Below are 16,958 nucleotides of genomic sequence, written 5' to 3' on the forward strand. Positions count from 1 at the left end.
CTGTCAGTACCCACAATTAGGCTTCAGTGCGCTGCGGTTTTTCACTTGTGTTCTCCCTACGGAGGAGCATGCGATTACGCAGCAAATATTTGACATGCTGTGGTCTAGAAAGAAGATCCGCAGGTCAGTGTTTGCTGCGGAAAAAGAATCACATTGGGCACGGGATTTCTAGAAATCCATCCACTGTGCTTGTACTTACAACGCAGCGTTTTGGATGCAGCTGAACCATGCTACAGCCAACATGCTGCAACCACTGATCGTGGACGGCTGGGCACGCAGCCTTACAGGGGATTTCCCTATATGGGGGATAGATGGCGGCAGAGGGGGATTAATATTAGTAATCTTTCCATATGAAGATGCTGGATAACATTTTACTTCTTTTTGAATATTATTTGGCTGATGGATTTGGTGTTTTCCGAGGACAAGGAATGTCCGAGTGTAAGAAAAACTGCGACTGACTGTAAAAAACAGATTCCATTATTATCTACAATAAATAAGAGGCTACAGGAAATCCTGCGCTATCTGCAGGCACAGGACAGGGCTCTTCTGCGCTATCTGCAGGCACAGGACAGGGCTCTTCTGCGCTATCTGCAGGCACAGGACAGGGCTCTTCTGCGCTATCTGCAGGCACAGGACAGGGCTCTTCTGTGCTATCTGCAGGCACAGGACAGGGCTCTTCTGCGCTATCTGCAGGCACAGGACAGGGCTCTTCTGCGCTATCTGCAGGCACAGGACAGGGCTCTTCTGCGCTATCTGCAGGCACAGGACAGGGCTCTTCTGCGCTATCTGCAGGCACAGGACAGGGCTCTTCTGCGCTATCTGCAGGAACAGGACAGGGCTCTTCTGCACTATCTGCAGGCACAGGACAGGGCTCTTCTGCGCTATCTGCAGGCACAGGACAGGGCTCTTCTGCGCTATCTGCAGGCACAGGACAGGGCTCTTCTGCGCTATCTGCAGGCACAGGACAGGGCTCTTCTGCGCTATCTGCAGGCACAGGACAGGGCTCTTCTGCGCTATCTGCAGGCACAGGACAGGGCTCTTCTGCGCTATCTGCAGGCACAGGACAGGGCTCTTCTGCGCTATCTGCAGGCACAGGACAGGGCTCTTCTGCGCTATCTGCAGGCACAGAACAGGGCTCTTCTGCGCTATCTGCAGGCACAGGACAGGGCTCTTCTGCGCTATCTGCAGGCACAGGACAGGTCTCTTCTGCGCTATCTGCAGGCACAGGACAGGGCTCTTCTGTGCTATCTGCAGGCACAGGACAGGTCTCTTCTGCGCTATCTGCAGGCACAGGACAGGGCTCTTCTGCGCTATCTGCAGGCACAGGACAGGGCTCTTCTGCGCTATCTGCAGGCACAGGACAGGGCTCTTCTGCGCTATCTGCAGGCACAGGACAGGGCTCTTCTGCGCTATCTGCAGGCACAGGACAGGGCTCTTCTGCGCTATCTGCAGGCACAGGACAGGGCTCTTCTGCGCTATCTGCAGGCACAGGACAGGGCTCTTCTGCGCTATCTGCAGGCACAGGACAGGGCTCTTCTGCGCTATCTGCAGGCACAGGACAGGGCTCTTCTGCGCTATCTGCAGGCACAGGACAGGGCTCTTCTGCGCTATCTGCAGGCACAGGACAGGGCTCTTCTGCGCTATCTGCAGGCACAGGACAGGGCTCTTCTGCGCTATCTGCAGGCACAGGACAGGGCTCTTCTGCGCTATCTGCAGGCACAGGACAGGGCTCTTCTGCGCTATCTGCAGGCACAGGACAGGGCTCTTCTGCGCTATCTGCAGGCACAGGACAGGGCTCTTCTGCGCTATCTGCAGGCACAGGACAGGGCTCTTCTGCGCTATCTGCAGGCACAGGACAGGGCTCTTCTGCGCTATCTGCAGGCACAGGACAGGGCTCTTCTGCGCACTGTAGAGTTTGCTAAAAGGCGCACGTTATACTGAGAGAAGCCGGAATGTACAAGTAATAAAAACGTTTATGGTAGCCATAGTGCGGGCCCCTAGAGGCAATTTCCCTGGTAGCCCCTCACACCCCAGTCCGACCCTGCATCTATATATACATTTGACTCTACATAGGTACTTTTAATGCAAAATCTATGCTGGGTCTCCCACGCACGGTCACATGTTGACTACTATGGTGAATACAAATATATTGTGTATTATTCATTTTCATGAGATATCTTTGTTACACCTCAGTGCTGTCCATTTCTGTTATTGCATTAGAGGGGAGCACTTTACACTCTTAGTACCCCATATAATAGTGTTGGACAGTTGGGAATCAGTTTGAGCACAAGGTGGTATTAGTTTTTAATGAGCAGTCAATACAGATTAATTCTCACAGTGCAGTTATTATGAAATCACATACATTTTGCTAAATTTGCAAAAATCTGGCAGTAACAGTTGGTCTTCAATGTGTGAATAATCCCTTAGAACTTCTTCCTTAGATATCAATAGAAAATAATCCTATATCTCCTGGGATTAGTGGTGATGGCTGCCCCGCTGTCTATTCCCTGTATCTCTTGTAATCCAGGGCAGGACCCTTCGGTGGTCACTTTGCACACGTGTGACTAGACTTGGAGCTTTACACATCAGACACACATTCTCCTCCTGTGCCCTTCTTAAGATGTCTGCAGATGAGATTTCACTTAATCCCTGGCTTTCTAAACCATCCACATTCACGTAATGGAAAGGTTCAGACACGGCTTTACCTAGTGTGGAAAGCTTCTCCTTCAGTCATGGAAACAGGACTGCATTTACCACTAGTGCTGGAGGTCCAGTGCCTGGGGCGGCACCTTGTAGGTGGCGGCACCTTGATAATAGTAAAAGCTACAAATTTTTCTTGTTTTTTTTTTTTCCAATCTGCGCCCTGGTTTCCCACCAGCATTAGTAATAAATCTAGACACGTTTTGGATGTGGGTTGTGAAAAGAGTTATGAGATGAGCTGCAGTTGAGACCGAGAGGGAGCTGCTCCTGTTTGGTGGCGACAATCCGAAAAAAAGAGAGAAGCTTCCTTGGAGGTGCTGCTACGTGTGCAGGCTGAGGCTATGCCCATTAGTCCTTCTTAGGCTGGGGTCAGAGAGGCGTATAAAAAAATCCATCTGGTTTATGCATCCACCTGCAGCACGCCGCGAGTTTCTTTTCTCATTCTGAAAATAGCTGAAGAAAAATGGCAGATCAGCACTGACTCAATGAATAACATTGGTCCAAGTACAATGCGATTTTTGTATCTCACGTTGCATTCGTCCGATTCCGATTTATACACTCATGTGAGTGAAGCCTTTATCCCCTCACTTCTACCCCAATTGGGAGAGCTCTGCTGCAGAACAAGTATAGACGGCTAAATATTGCAATATGTTTTCTGCTGACAATGTCAGAGCAGGTAGTTGTTGTGCAGGGTACACGGCCCACTCCAACGTCCCACCGCTCAGTGGTCAGTCCGTAAAGGCTGCACATGTTGGGTCAATCAGTCATCAGAGAACCCAAGATGGCCCCTGATGATGTCATAGACCTGCCCATCAGCATCATCGCAGAGGACGTCATAACCTGCCCATCAGCATCATCGCAGAGGACATCATTGACCTGCCCATCAGCATCATCGCAGAGGACGTCATAACCTGCCAATCAGCATCATCGCAGAGGACATCATTGACCTGCCCATCAGCATCATCGCAGAGGACGTCATAACCTGCCAATCAGCATCATCGCAGAGGACATCATTGACCTGCCCATCAGCATCATCGCAGAGGACGTCATAGACCTGCCCATCAGCATCATCGCAGAGGACGTCATAACCTGCCAATCAGCATCATCGCAGAGGACATCATTGACCTGCCTATCAGCATCATCGCAGAGGACGTCATAGACCTGCCCATCAGCATCATCGCAGAGGACGTCATAACCTGCCAATCAGCATCATCGCAGAGGACATCATTGACCTGCCCATCAGCATCATCGCAGAGGACGTCATTGACCTGCCCATCAGCATCATCGCAGAGGACGTCATAACCTGCCAATCAGCATCATCGCACAGGACATCATTGACCTGCCCATCAGCATCATCGCACAGGACATCATTGACCTGCCCATCAGCATCATCGCACAGGACATCATTGACCTGCCCATCAGCATCATCGCACAGGACATCATTGACCTGCCCATCAGCATCATCGCACAGGACATCATTGACCTGCCCATCAGCATCATCGCACAGGACATCATTGACCTGCCCATCAGCATCATCGCACAGGACATCATTGACCTGCCCATCAGCATCATCGCACAGGACATCATTGACCTGCCCATCAGCATCATCGCACAGGACATCATTGACCTGCCCATCAGCATCATCGCACAGGACATCATTGACCTGCCCATCAGCATCATCGCACAGGACATCATTGACCTGCCCATCACCATCATCGCAGAGGACGTCATAGACCTGCCAAACAGCATCATCGCAGATCCACTCAGATGACGTCGTAGACCTGCCCATCAACATCACAGATCCACCCATTGATTAACCCATGGACTGTCCCACTGACCAGTGGACATGTCTGAACATGCCTATGCCCTTAGTCTATATAAGATGCCGCATGTCTAATAAAATCTCTCTTCAGCGCCATCTTTGCTCTGATTAAGAAGGGAGTTGACAAGTAGGCAACACGAGTGAACCCTGGTTAAGTGTTCACCCTAACAAAGCCTCTGCCTATTCCTGCTTTTCCACAATCCACGTTTTCTCAGTAAACTTGAACTTCATCAGGATACGTTCTGTATTTCTTTGGGGTTTTATGGGAGATATCCACACTCCTGTCTAAATGCAGTCATTATATAACGAGTAGATGGATAAGAGGTTACTGGTACCAATAAGGGTGTAGCAGTGAGGGATCGATCAGGCACTAGGTATCTGCAGGTTCTGCCTTTTTCCTCTTCTGTATGTGCTGTGAAAGTTATAACAGCTGGAGGATCTTATGAGCTGTTGTTCTTTGATTCAAGCAGTAAAATACGTTCTGTTCTCTGCTCAAAATCAAACTGTTTTGAGTGTTTGGTTGTTTTTAAAAAAAAAAGTTGATGTTTGGCCAAATACCGAACCTCTGGTTTGCTAATCTCTCATCAAGACTAAAGTTGGGTTTACACCAACCTTTTTAACTGATGGCTGGTCGGCTGCTTGTTTGCTGACTGCTGTTCATTTCACAGCCTGTAAAGTGTGCAGTGTAACAGCAAATCGGGAACAAGGGTGATCCTTTACATTTGTAATTACTGGTAATCGTACTGCATAAACTGGCCGCTGATCACCCAACAAATGAGCTTTTGTGAAGTGGTCTTAAGGCAGACAACATTTCATAACCAGAATAGGTGATACTGAGTACATAGGCTGCCATTGCTCTCTATAGCACGTTCCATGGTAGTTAAACAGGACGATGTGCTGCCGAGAACGATGATCTATTAGGCAAATCAAACGTTCAATTCCTCCAACAAATGAGACTTTTGCTTAAAGTCTGTTAACTGCTAAATTATCGTTAAACAGCCTTTCCTATAGAAATGTACTGCATGTGTGACTTCTACTTCTCTGTGTACATTATCCTGGGGAGATGTCTAAGGGCGGCTTTGCACGTTGCGACATTGCACGTGCGATGTCGATGGGGTCAAATAGAAAGTGACGCACATCCGGCGTCGCAGTCGATATCGCAACGTGCAAATCCTTTTTGATACGATGAACGAGCGCAAAAGCGTCGTTATCGTATCATTGCTGCAGCCTCCGACATTTCCATAATGCCGGTGCAGCGACAGGTACGATGTTGTTCCTCGATCCTGCGGCAGCAGACATCGCTGTGTGTGAAGCCGCAGGAGCGAGGAACTTCACCTTACCTGCCGCCGGCTGCAATGAGAAGGACGGAGGTGGGCGGGATGTTTACATCCTGCTCATCTCCGCCCCTCCACTTCAATTGGCCGCCTGCCGTGTGACGTCACTGTGACGCCGCACGACCCGCCCCCTTAGGAAGGAGGCGGGTCGCCGGCCAGAGGGACGTCGCACGGCAGGTATGTGCGTGTGAAACTGCAGCTTTCACTAGATATTGCACGTGCGACGGGGGCGGGACTATCGCTGCAGCATTGGTAACACATTGTTACTGATGTCGCAGCATGCAAAGCCCGCCTTATTGTGTAATGATGGGGGTAACGTTCTGGGCCAACTTTGCAGGATGTTATCAGTTATACGGTTGCTTTCACACATCCGTTTTTTCCTGTGCGGCACAATCTGGCGCTTTGCAGAAAAACCGCAACCGTTTTTTTTTTTTTTTTTGCCGCCGGTTGCGTTTTTTTTTTGCATAGACTTACATTAGTGCCGTATTGTGCCGCATGGCCTTGCGTTCGATCCGTTTTTTTTGCCGCATGCGGCAGATTTAGCTGATGCGGCGGCCGGATGGAATGTTGCCTGGCACGTTTTTTCGTCCGGCAAAAAAAAACCGCATTGCATTTGCAATGCATGCCTATGGACGCCGCATGCGGCGTCCTGCGGCGAACACCGTATCCGGCCGCCACATGCGGTTTCTTCCACTGCGCATGCTCAGTAGCCTGCCGCAAGCGGCAAAAAACGGACGGGCCGCATGTCAAAAACATATGCAGGCGATGCGGTATTGTCGCCGCATCCGTTGCATAGGTTTTCGAGCCGGATTGGCCGGCTCTGCTAAAACCAGATGTGTGAAAGCAGCGTACCTCTGGTTGTAAGCACGTTCCCCCTTATATCCCTCCTGTTGGGTTATTACTATGTTTTAATTTATGATAAGTGGGTGAATGTAACTATTACTGATTTCTTTATAGTTAGATTCTGTATGAATATAAAAGTACATTATTTTATAAATAATGTGCCAGTATCAAATTTACGCATTAGCTATGTATACAATTTGTCCTTTCTCCTATCTTTACTGGGTTTTATCACTGTTATGTATAGCCCTGCCATTGTAGAATATGTGCAACTTGCTTGATGGCAGCTATGGTGTATCAATATTCATTACCCAGATCAAGATTAATACTATAGCTAGATGGATAATAAGTTAGATATCAGATACATAGATTGTGATACATGGATAATCACTAGATATTACATAGACAGAGTATCTATATGTATTAAATTAGATATTAGTTAATAAGAGTTGATAGATATTAAATCTATATTGAGATGGATAAATTGCTATTCGATACATATAGATGCTGTGGATAAACAGAAAGATGGACACATTGGATACATAGATATTACATATATAGTATACTATAACACACATAGTAGATGAATAGATATCTATCCATATATCTCAATGTATCTCATATTAGTTACATGAAGATAAATTCTATGGCAAGAATGGTTGTTCGATAAATAGTTATTAAAGGGAATCTATTAGCAGTTTTATTCTATGTAATCTGATAGCAGGATGATGTAGGCTTTAAAACACTGATTTCAGAAATGTGTCACTTATTAGGCTGTGTGCTGTTGTTTCCACATAGTTAATGTTTTATCACTAAAATTTTGTTTAAAAGAACTGAAGTCCTCAGTGGTTGATACCTTTTAATGGCTAACTGAAAAGATGCTAATAATTGCAAGCTTTCGAGACTACTCAGGTCTCTTCATCAGGCATGGTATAACACAAAATCTGAAGAGTCACATATTTATACACAACAGGACATAGAATGGGGCAGTAAAATGGTTGTTTTTTTTTTGTTTTTTTTTTACTGCCCCATTCTATGTCCTGTTGTGTATAAATATGTGACTCTTCAGATTTTGTGTTATACCATGCCTGATAAAGAGACCTGAGTAGTCTCGAAAGCTTGCAATTATTAGCATCTTTTCAGTTAGCCATTAAAAGGTATCAACCACTGAGGACTTCAGTTCTTTTAAACAAATTTTTTTTTATCTTTACTGGCTAACACGGTACAAAGATATATTTTACTTGTTTTATCACTAGAAGATTCACTACAAGGACTAAACTAGATCCACCATGTCCCCCATTGTGATAAGCAGCTCACAGTCTATAGCCAATGTTCATAGGGAGCCTGGTATGGGCGGGGACAGCTTTCGGAGCTCTGCTACACCTAATAACTGATTTCGTCACACCTGCTTCACTCAGTAAACTAAGTGACACATCACTGGAATCTGGGTCTCTTTCCCTACATTATGGTGCTCTCAGATGAGATGGCAAAAACCTGATCATAGATTCCCTTTTAAATGTACTAAGTGTTTTGTGAGTGAAACTATCACTGAATAAAATTCTAAAACTTTCTAATATACTTTCATTCATCATTTCTATTAATTTTTACTTTCCGATGAAGCAAACCTGAATGTACAGTATCTTATATACAGAGTATCTTATATACAGAGTATCTTCTATACAGAGTATCTTATATGCAGAGTATCTTATATGCAGAGTATCTTCTATACAGAGTATCTTCTATACAGAGTATCTTATATGCAGAGTATCTTATATACAGAGAATCTTCTATACAGAGTATCGTAGTCCTGCTCTGAGCTGAGAAGTGATACAATTGTATCCAGTCCGCACAATGCTTTTGTGAACTAAACCCATTAGCAGCAGCTGCACACGTCTGCTCGGACTCATTCAGACGTCAGTGGGTTGTTTTGTTTTTCTTTTTTTTTCGTGTATGAAAGAAAAAAAACAGTCCGAGTTTCATTAGCGTTTTTGATCTGGGTTTGACCAATGGCAGTTTTTAAAGGGAACCTGTCAGGAGCAGTTCTGGGTGTATATTGCTGATCCCTGCCTAACTGTCCCTGTATACACTAGCATAGATGAAGGGATCTTTAGAAAAAGGATTTCTAAAGATTTTTACCGTATGCTAATGAGGCCAGGGACTAGTCCCCTGGACGTTAGTTCCCCTGGCTAGTCGGCCCCATTAGCACGCTCACAGGGGTGTACTAACATGCCTCTACGCTACCATCGCCGCTCGACGGGGGATTTCGGCTGAGTGCGGAGTTTGGGTCATGCGCACTATGAAGCCGGGTGTACTCATCCCGGCTTCAAACAGAAGTAGTGCGCACTGAGCCGAAATCCAGTGTTGGGCACGATGGCGGCGGAGGGGTGAGTGAGATCATCCTCTGACATTGCACATTCATTAGCATGTTAGTACACCCACATGGGCGTGCTAACATGCTAATGGAGCCGACTAGCCAAGGGAACTAATGCCCAGGGGACTAGTCCCCAAGCTCTTTAGCATATCAAAGGATTTTTATAAATATTTTTTCTACAGATCTCTATATCTATGCTAGTGTATACAGGGATGGTTAGGCAGGGATTAGCAATATACACCCAGAACTGGTCATGGTCCTGGGTTCATATTGGACCTGACAGGTTCTATTTAACCTTTCAGCCAAGTTTCATAAAAACAAACTGCTAGGGATTTCTCTACCTCTTATCAAACCGTGTGAAAAATGGAAAGCGCACAGAGTGAGGTCTTTATATTATTTTTTATTTCTCAGTTCCATAGATTTGTGTTGGTTTGAACAGATACTAGGATTAATATTGGACAAGTCTCCGAGCCTTTGTGCGGACCACTCAGTCCGAAGAAAGTTATCAGTTATCAGACTATCGTAGATACAAGTGCGATCCGTGTAAAAACACAAATGGCATTTATACGAGACAACTGCTATATGAAGGAAGAAGTCCTCATCATTAGTCCAGGCGAGCATTGCTTAGACTGGATACATTTGTATCTAATAAAGGAGCAGGACCAGGTGTATAGAGGGAATTCACAAAACATTATTAGAAATGTAATATCTGGATAACGAAAAGTTACTAAAAGCCAAATAATTTTCAATAAATTGCAGTCTTATATTTCAGAAATTAGGCAAAATAATCTGTGGCTGTTTATGAAATGATTGTATAAATATTGGAGCATTTGTGTAATCTGAGTCCGACTCTCGCCCTGTGTCTACATTTACAAGGTCATTAGTTTCTTCTGATAACCGCTCACAGTTTGCTTTATCGCTGCTGATATGAAAATTGTCTGCATAGATTTATTTATTTTTTTTTTTTTATATATATCGATCCCCAGAAATTCATAAAAAGTATGTGTACACAGGAATATAACCATCCGAATTATCCAGTGCCATCAGCGATCTGCTGGAAAAGACTCCACTGTGCCAAGTGGTTGGTCATATACGAAAATGAAATATGTGCAAATGTAGCAGAACTGAATTTGTCATTTAAACATCTAACTCTTTAGGACTGGATGTTTAAACTTTTCTGATAACTACACAATAAAATGGGTTTAGCTGCAGTCCTATTCCAAGCAATAAAGTAATATATAGATTTTATATATATATATATATATATAGACAGATATATAGATATATACATACACACATATATAGATATAATCTATGTATGTGTGTAGATGTAATATATATGTGTAGATATAATTAATATATATATATATATATATATATAATATATATATGTGTGTGTAGATATAATATGTGTGTGTGTGTATATGTGTATATATATATATAATATATATGTATATGTATGTATGTATGTATGTATGTATGTATGTGTATGGTGACAAAAGACAAACTGAGCTCGTACTGCAGCTCTGTTACATCTAACAAATGGAGTGTGTGGAAAGACAATCATTGTGCTCATGGTGAGCAGGTTTTCCAGCTGGAATCTCAAAAAATGCAACTACTTTGTTTTATGAAATTCCAAGCTTTGCACAAAATGCAATCATTCTAGATTTATTTTTTTTTTTTTTTTTTTTAAAGGGTTGAATGAAGTACTGGAACCTGAAAAAGTGGTTCTGAGCCCTGTCTGAGCAGAGGTGTATATGTACAACCATCATTTCATTCATTGTCTATAGTACTTCTGGTGTGCAGAAGCTTATTTAGAGTTCAATTATCCACACCTCTGCTCCGAAGTATCCCTACTCTCCAATCAAAACTGGGCTCTTTAGAGTATTTGCAGCCCCTTTTCTTGGGATTGTGGGGTCCCAGCAGTCAGCTCTCAAGCTATCGTCTATTATCACCCATCCCATGATTAGGGGATAACTTACTATCTTAGAAATAACCCTTTCAAACAGTTTTGCTTTGTTTTACCAAATTTCAAACTCATCCCTGCTACATTTACATGTGGTATTCGAGAACATTGTAAGAAATGGAGCAGACCTTCTGAGCTATGCTTAAGGATTTGAAATTTGGGGCCACGGGGTCCCAGATGTCAAATCGCCACCATACCACCAAAGATCTATACAGCTGGCCTATTATAAGGGGGAGGGGAAAGTTTATTTATATACAGTGTGTGTGTGTGTGTATCTATCTATCTCTATATATATATATATATCTATATATATCTATATATATAGATATATATATATATATATATATATCTATATATATCTCTCTGTCTCTCTCTCTCTCTCTCTCTCTCTCTCTCTCTCTCTCTCTCTCTATATATATATATATATATATATATATATATATATATATATATATATATATGTATATATATATACATATATATATATATATATATGTAATATTAGTGTATATTATTTTTTTTTCTTTTTCATTTTTACAGTCCTAATTCAAGCGTTTTCTCCACTAAATTAATAAACAGTACTAAAATTGCAATAATTATAGCAATTAATGAAGATTATATTTGCCAGTAGGTTTAGAAGACTAAATTATACATTTTATAGTATCATTAGAATTAAATAGTTAACATTTATAGATTTCTAAATCTACAAGGCATTTGGCCACTATTCCGTTCTTACCTCATTATTTATCTGGTTATCATCAAAACTTATGTTCATGGAGTCAAAGGACTTGACTCTGCGGGGTCTGTCGGCTCGGCGGCTGTACATGGCTGTGTGGATGCAGCAGGGGGCGCTGTGCTCTGGGGTGCTGTGTGTAGTGCACGGTCTGGATGACACTAGATCTTCTCATCTCCCTGAGCCTGACACAGGTATATATACTCAGGAGGGGGGTGATTGTCATAATCCCTTCCAGAAGCAAATGAGGGGAAAAAATATGGGAGCGATCAACGTCAAAGGCGACATTAAAAACAGCTCATTAGTATTCAATAAGAAAAGCAAATAAGATGACGTGTCCTCGCTCCCAAAATAAGGAGGAACATCCATGACCTGTAAGAAATAATATCATGAAGGACATGGGACATTTCATATTAGACTGGTGACACAATGCGCCAAAGATAAATATGGACACCTTTTTAGTTCTAGTTTTACACAAGTAAAGTGTTTTTTGTGATTAGAATAATGAGATCTTAAAAACAGGATAGATTTCAGATAGATAAAAATGAGAACCAGTTATGGGATAAATAGACTTCAGATTGATAGATATAAGATATATCAGATAATTAGAAATCTGTTAGATTTCAGATAGATTAAAGCAATAGATATGAGAGAGATTTCAGATAGATCTGAAATATGGGATAGCTGTGATAGAAGAGAGAATTAGATTTTGGAGTGCTCCGTTTTTTAAACTATAGATATCTACTTGAGAATTAAAGGGCACTGTGCAGTCAACAGAGCTGTGTGCAGCTCCACAACTGATCACATCCGTCCACAGCTAGACACAGCTGATGGGCGGGGGCCGGCGCACAAGAAGCTGCTGATGGGCAGGGGCCGGCGCACGACAGGCATCTGATGGGCGGAGGCTGGCGCACCACAGGTATCTGATGGGCGGGGGCTGGCGCACTAGGGGCAGCTGATGGGTGGGGGGCCAGCACACTAGAGACGGCTGAGCGGAGGGGGCCGGCGCATGGGGGATGGTTGATGGGCGGGGGCCGGCGGACGAGGAACGGCTGAGGGCCGGCACATTAGGAGTGGCTGATGGGCTGGGGGCAGGCACACTAGGGACAGCTGCTTAGCGGGGGGGCCAGCGCACGAAGGATGGCTGATGGGCGAGGGCCAGCGCACGAGGGACGGATGATGGGCGGGGGGCTGATGCACGAGGAGTGGCTGATGGGCGGGGAGCCAGTGCACGAGGAATGGCTGATGGGCGGGGAGCCAGTGCAAGAGGAGTGGTTGATGGGTGGGGGGGGGCGGCACACGAGGGATGGCTACTGGGTGGGGGGCCGGCGAATTAGGGACGGCTGCTGGGCGAGGGGTCGGCACACTAGGGACGGCTGCTGGGCGGGGGTCGGCGCACTAGGGATGGCTGCTGGGCGGGGGGCGGCGCACTAGGGATGGCTGCTGGGCGGGGAGCTGGCGCACTAGGGATGGCTGCTGGGCGGGGGGCTGGCGCACTAGGGATGGCTGATCGGCGGGGGCTGGCACTGAGAGCAGCTGAAAGGTGGAGGCCTGGTGTCTAAGGATAGGATATCAATATTAAAGTACCTGACAACGACTTAAATCAGCACTGATATAAAATGATGTGGGTGTAAAGACAAATGCCCAGTTGCCCAGAAAATTCTAGAACACTATGGGCAAATAAACACAAGTCCTTTTCAATTTTTTAAAGATGGAGTGCTGCTTCTTTTCCCCCTTGGAATAGATCGACATTTGGTAAATGAATATAAAGAAGTTATGGATTGGAACGTAGATAAATATCAGGATAGAGTCAGGTAGGATGGATGGAAGAACTGACAGCAGAGTTTAGATTGTTGAAAGGGCGGCTATAGGTAGATGAATATGACATGGATAGGATATATTCTTCCTGGTATATTACAGGCAGCAAACTGATCCATAGCTAGTCCCGCTGTCTGTATAGACTAGATACTACTGTACACACTTCTCCACTGATAAGAGAGCATAGATACAAGAAAAAAGTGCGCTGACACGCCCCCTCGGTGCACTGAGACGCCCGCCCCCGGTGCACTGAGACGCCCGCCCCCGGTGCACTGAGACGCCCGCCCCCGGTGCACTGAGACGCCCGCCCCCGGTGCACTGAGACGCCCGCCCCCGGTGCACTGAGACGCCCGCCCCCGGTGCACTGAGACGCCCGCCCCCGGTGCACTGAGACGCCCGCCCCCGGTGCACTGAGACGCCCGCCCCCGGTGCACTGAGACGCCCGCCCCCGGTGCACTGACACGCCCACCCCCGGTGCACTGACACGCCCCTTGCACTTCCTGTCGGATTTAAATATGACTTCCCTCACATGCACAAATTTTATTATTTTATTTTTCTTTTTACAGGACCAAGCTGGCACAGCCATAACACTTCTTCTATATGTGAAAATGTGTTGACTGTTTCCTTTTATTTTAACATGATTTAGAGGCAGTTTAAAGAATTAAAAAAAAAAAAGTCAAAATCTCCAGAAATAGATATAACCCAGAAGTATATAATAAATCATTCTACTTGGGGTGCAGTGTTGTTCTATATTCCTAGTGTTATAGCGCCCCCTCCTGTCAGCGGCTGATGGAAGGTGCATTTCCCAGTAGACGATGACTCTTAGCAAATATTATTTGTTACCTCGAGGACGTGTTTTGCGTTCTGTGCGGAGACCTGATAATCAGTTGTGATTCTTTTATTTCAGAGAGAATCATTTCCTCTTTTTTTCTGCCCTTGACTGTTATTGTAGGGACATAACATGGAGATGGTGACACATTGTAGATCATATGAATAATAGACAATCCGTAGTTTCCGATCCTCTGAGTGATGGGCAGCGTCCGCTCAGCACCTTGTCACGCAGCTTTTCCATGATTGTCAGCCATAGATGTGGGTTTCTGGAGTCGGCTGTAAGAACCTGAATGGCAGCAGCTGCTCAGATGACATATACTGGGAATGCCGGGAGCTGTCCATCCAGGGAGGTGCTGAAACCTCTACTGGGGAACATAAGAAGCTGGAACATTTTTCCAAAAAATGTCCTATATTCAAACACATAAGGAAAAATGCTGAATACCTTTGACATAAGTTCATCAGAGCTTTTTTTTTAAAGGTCCTTTTGTACAGGTCCACCATAACTGTATAGGGACAAATCTTATTACGGTGTATCAGTGGTTAGTATGGTTTGCCCTGGGGTCCTGGGTGATAAGGTCTGTAAAGCACTGTAGTATATGTTGGTGCTTTTATAAGTTAGCATAATGAATAATAGTCCGATCCCTATACAGTTTGCATATTGGCAGCCACACATCCACCACTAGAGGGAGCTCAGGAGCTTACTGCATACAGTGTTATCATTCAGTTTAATATATGCAGGTTTGGAGCTCTGTATTACAAGCCCTTTAGATGCAGGTCACCTATTTTTTGCTGTTTACATGTTAGAATCTGGAAGACAGTATGAAGTGTCTAACCATCACGTATCCTGTTGTATCAATGTACGGCACTATCTGGTCAAACAGACGTCAGCGCTCATTGTCCCAACAAGGAAATATGTCCGAGCAGGAAGAGAAAGTGTTTACACTCGGAGATGAATGAACTGTCACTGTGTGATGAGAGGACGGCATTGTATACTCAGAGCTCATTTCTAAAGGAGGTTTATATGATAGTTGGACAATCGCAGAGAGATGGTAATGATGGCACAGATAAGGGGCTCACCCAGGAGGAGTTTATATTTTTGTGTATTCATTTCCATCAACCTCCGTTCTCTAATGTTCTTCTCTATGTACAGAAAAGAAGACATCAACTGTCAGACATTCTACAACTGTCTGGTACAGGTTGTTTCCATTCCTCTTCATTTGCAGATATTAGCTGGCTGCCAGTGAACTAAAACCCTCTACTTTACATTCTGGGGCAGCAAATCTGTATATCCCTTCTTCTGATTTTATTTAAAGGGAACCAACCAGCAGGATTGTCATATATAAAGTAAAGCTGGTGCTATACTGGCGCTAGGATGCTCAATCTAAGCATACCTTCAGTTCTGAGATTGGAGGTTTTATTTCAGAAATATATGCAGGTAAAGTTCCAGCAATGCACTGATATTTGATTGACAGGTGCAACAGGAAGGGAATATGTAGGTTGGGTCTGGTTATCTATTCCCGTCCCTGTGTGTCTGCCTGGCTTTCCTCCCCCTGACGTCGTCATACATGTTAATTCCGACGCGTGCGCGGTAGCATTGTAGGTATTACAGAAAACTCTTCACTAAGGCTGCTTTCACACATCCGGCTTGAGCTCTGCGGCTCAATACGGCTGTGCAAGCTATGCAACGGATGCGGTGAAAACACCGCATCCTTTGCATAAGTTTTTCCCATGCGGCCCGTCCGGTTTTTGCCGCTTGCGGCATGCTACTGAGCATGCGCAGTGGCAAAAACCACATGCGGCGGCCGGATGCGTTTTTTGCCGCATCCGGCCGCCATAGGAATGCATTGAAAAATGCACCGCATCGGACGAATGCGGCGCGATGCGGGTTTTTTTGCCGCACGAAAAAACGTGCCAGGCAACGTTCCACCCGGCCGCCGCATCAGCTAAATCTGCCGCATGCGTCAAAAACCGGATGGAACGCAAGGCCTTGCGGCACAATGCAGCATTAATTAAACTCTATGCAGAAAAAACGCAACCGGCAGCAAAAAAAAACGGTTGCGATTTTCCTGCAAAGTGCCGGATTGTGCCGCATTGCAGAAACCGGAAGTGTGAAAGCCTAAGATGGCATCTGAGTTGGCACCATCTTTGTGAACTCTGTCTTCTTGCATCGTCCCGTCATATGTGCTATGGGAGGGTAGTGCATGTGGCTTCGCAACCTCCGCTCTCGTTCTGACTGGAAAAGCGTGCACGGTCACAACAGAAGTGGACACGGCACACAAAATCAGCTCATTGCAGAGAGCACCCATAAGAACACAAGCCACACAATACTTACAAATCATACTGCGCACGCTCCGGAATTGACGTCTATGATGGCGACATGGGGAGGAATTCCAGGCAAGCAGATGGGGGCAGGAATGGATAGCAAGACCCGACCCACATATTCCCTTCCTGTTGCACCTGTCAATCAAATAGCAGTGCATTGCTGGAACTTTACTTGCACATATTTCTGTAATAAAACATCCAGTCTCAGAACAAAAACTATG

At 45.0% G+C, this 16,958-nt stretch overlaps 1 protein-coding gene across 1 annotated transcript in view; it reads right to left on the reverse strand.

Moving 5' to 3' along the window:
* Positions 1 to 11,925, reverse strand: part of TPH1 (tryptophan hydroxylase 1) — a 30,400-nt gene extending 18,475 nt beyond the window's left edge. Inside the window, exon 1 of the mRNA XM_075326909.1 lies at positions 11,770 to 11,925. Within this exon, the coding sequence (XP_075183024.1) occupies positions 11,770 to 11,859 (90 nt within the window). The 5' untranslated portion in view covers positions 11,860 to 11,925. The remainder of the gene's footprint in view (positions 1 to 11,769) is intronic.
* Between the last annotated feature and the right edge of the window lie 5,033 nt (positions 11,926 to 16,958).

Source organism: Anomaloglossus baeobatrachus, chromosome 10 (genome assembly GCF_048569485.1).
Source record: "Anomaloglossus baeobatrachus isolate aAnoBae1 chromosome 10, aAnoBae1.hap1, whole genome shotgun sequence".
NCBI classification, from domain to species: Eukaryota; Metazoa; Chordata; class Amphibia; order Anura; family Aromobatidae; genus Anomaloglossus; species Anomaloglossus baeobatrachus.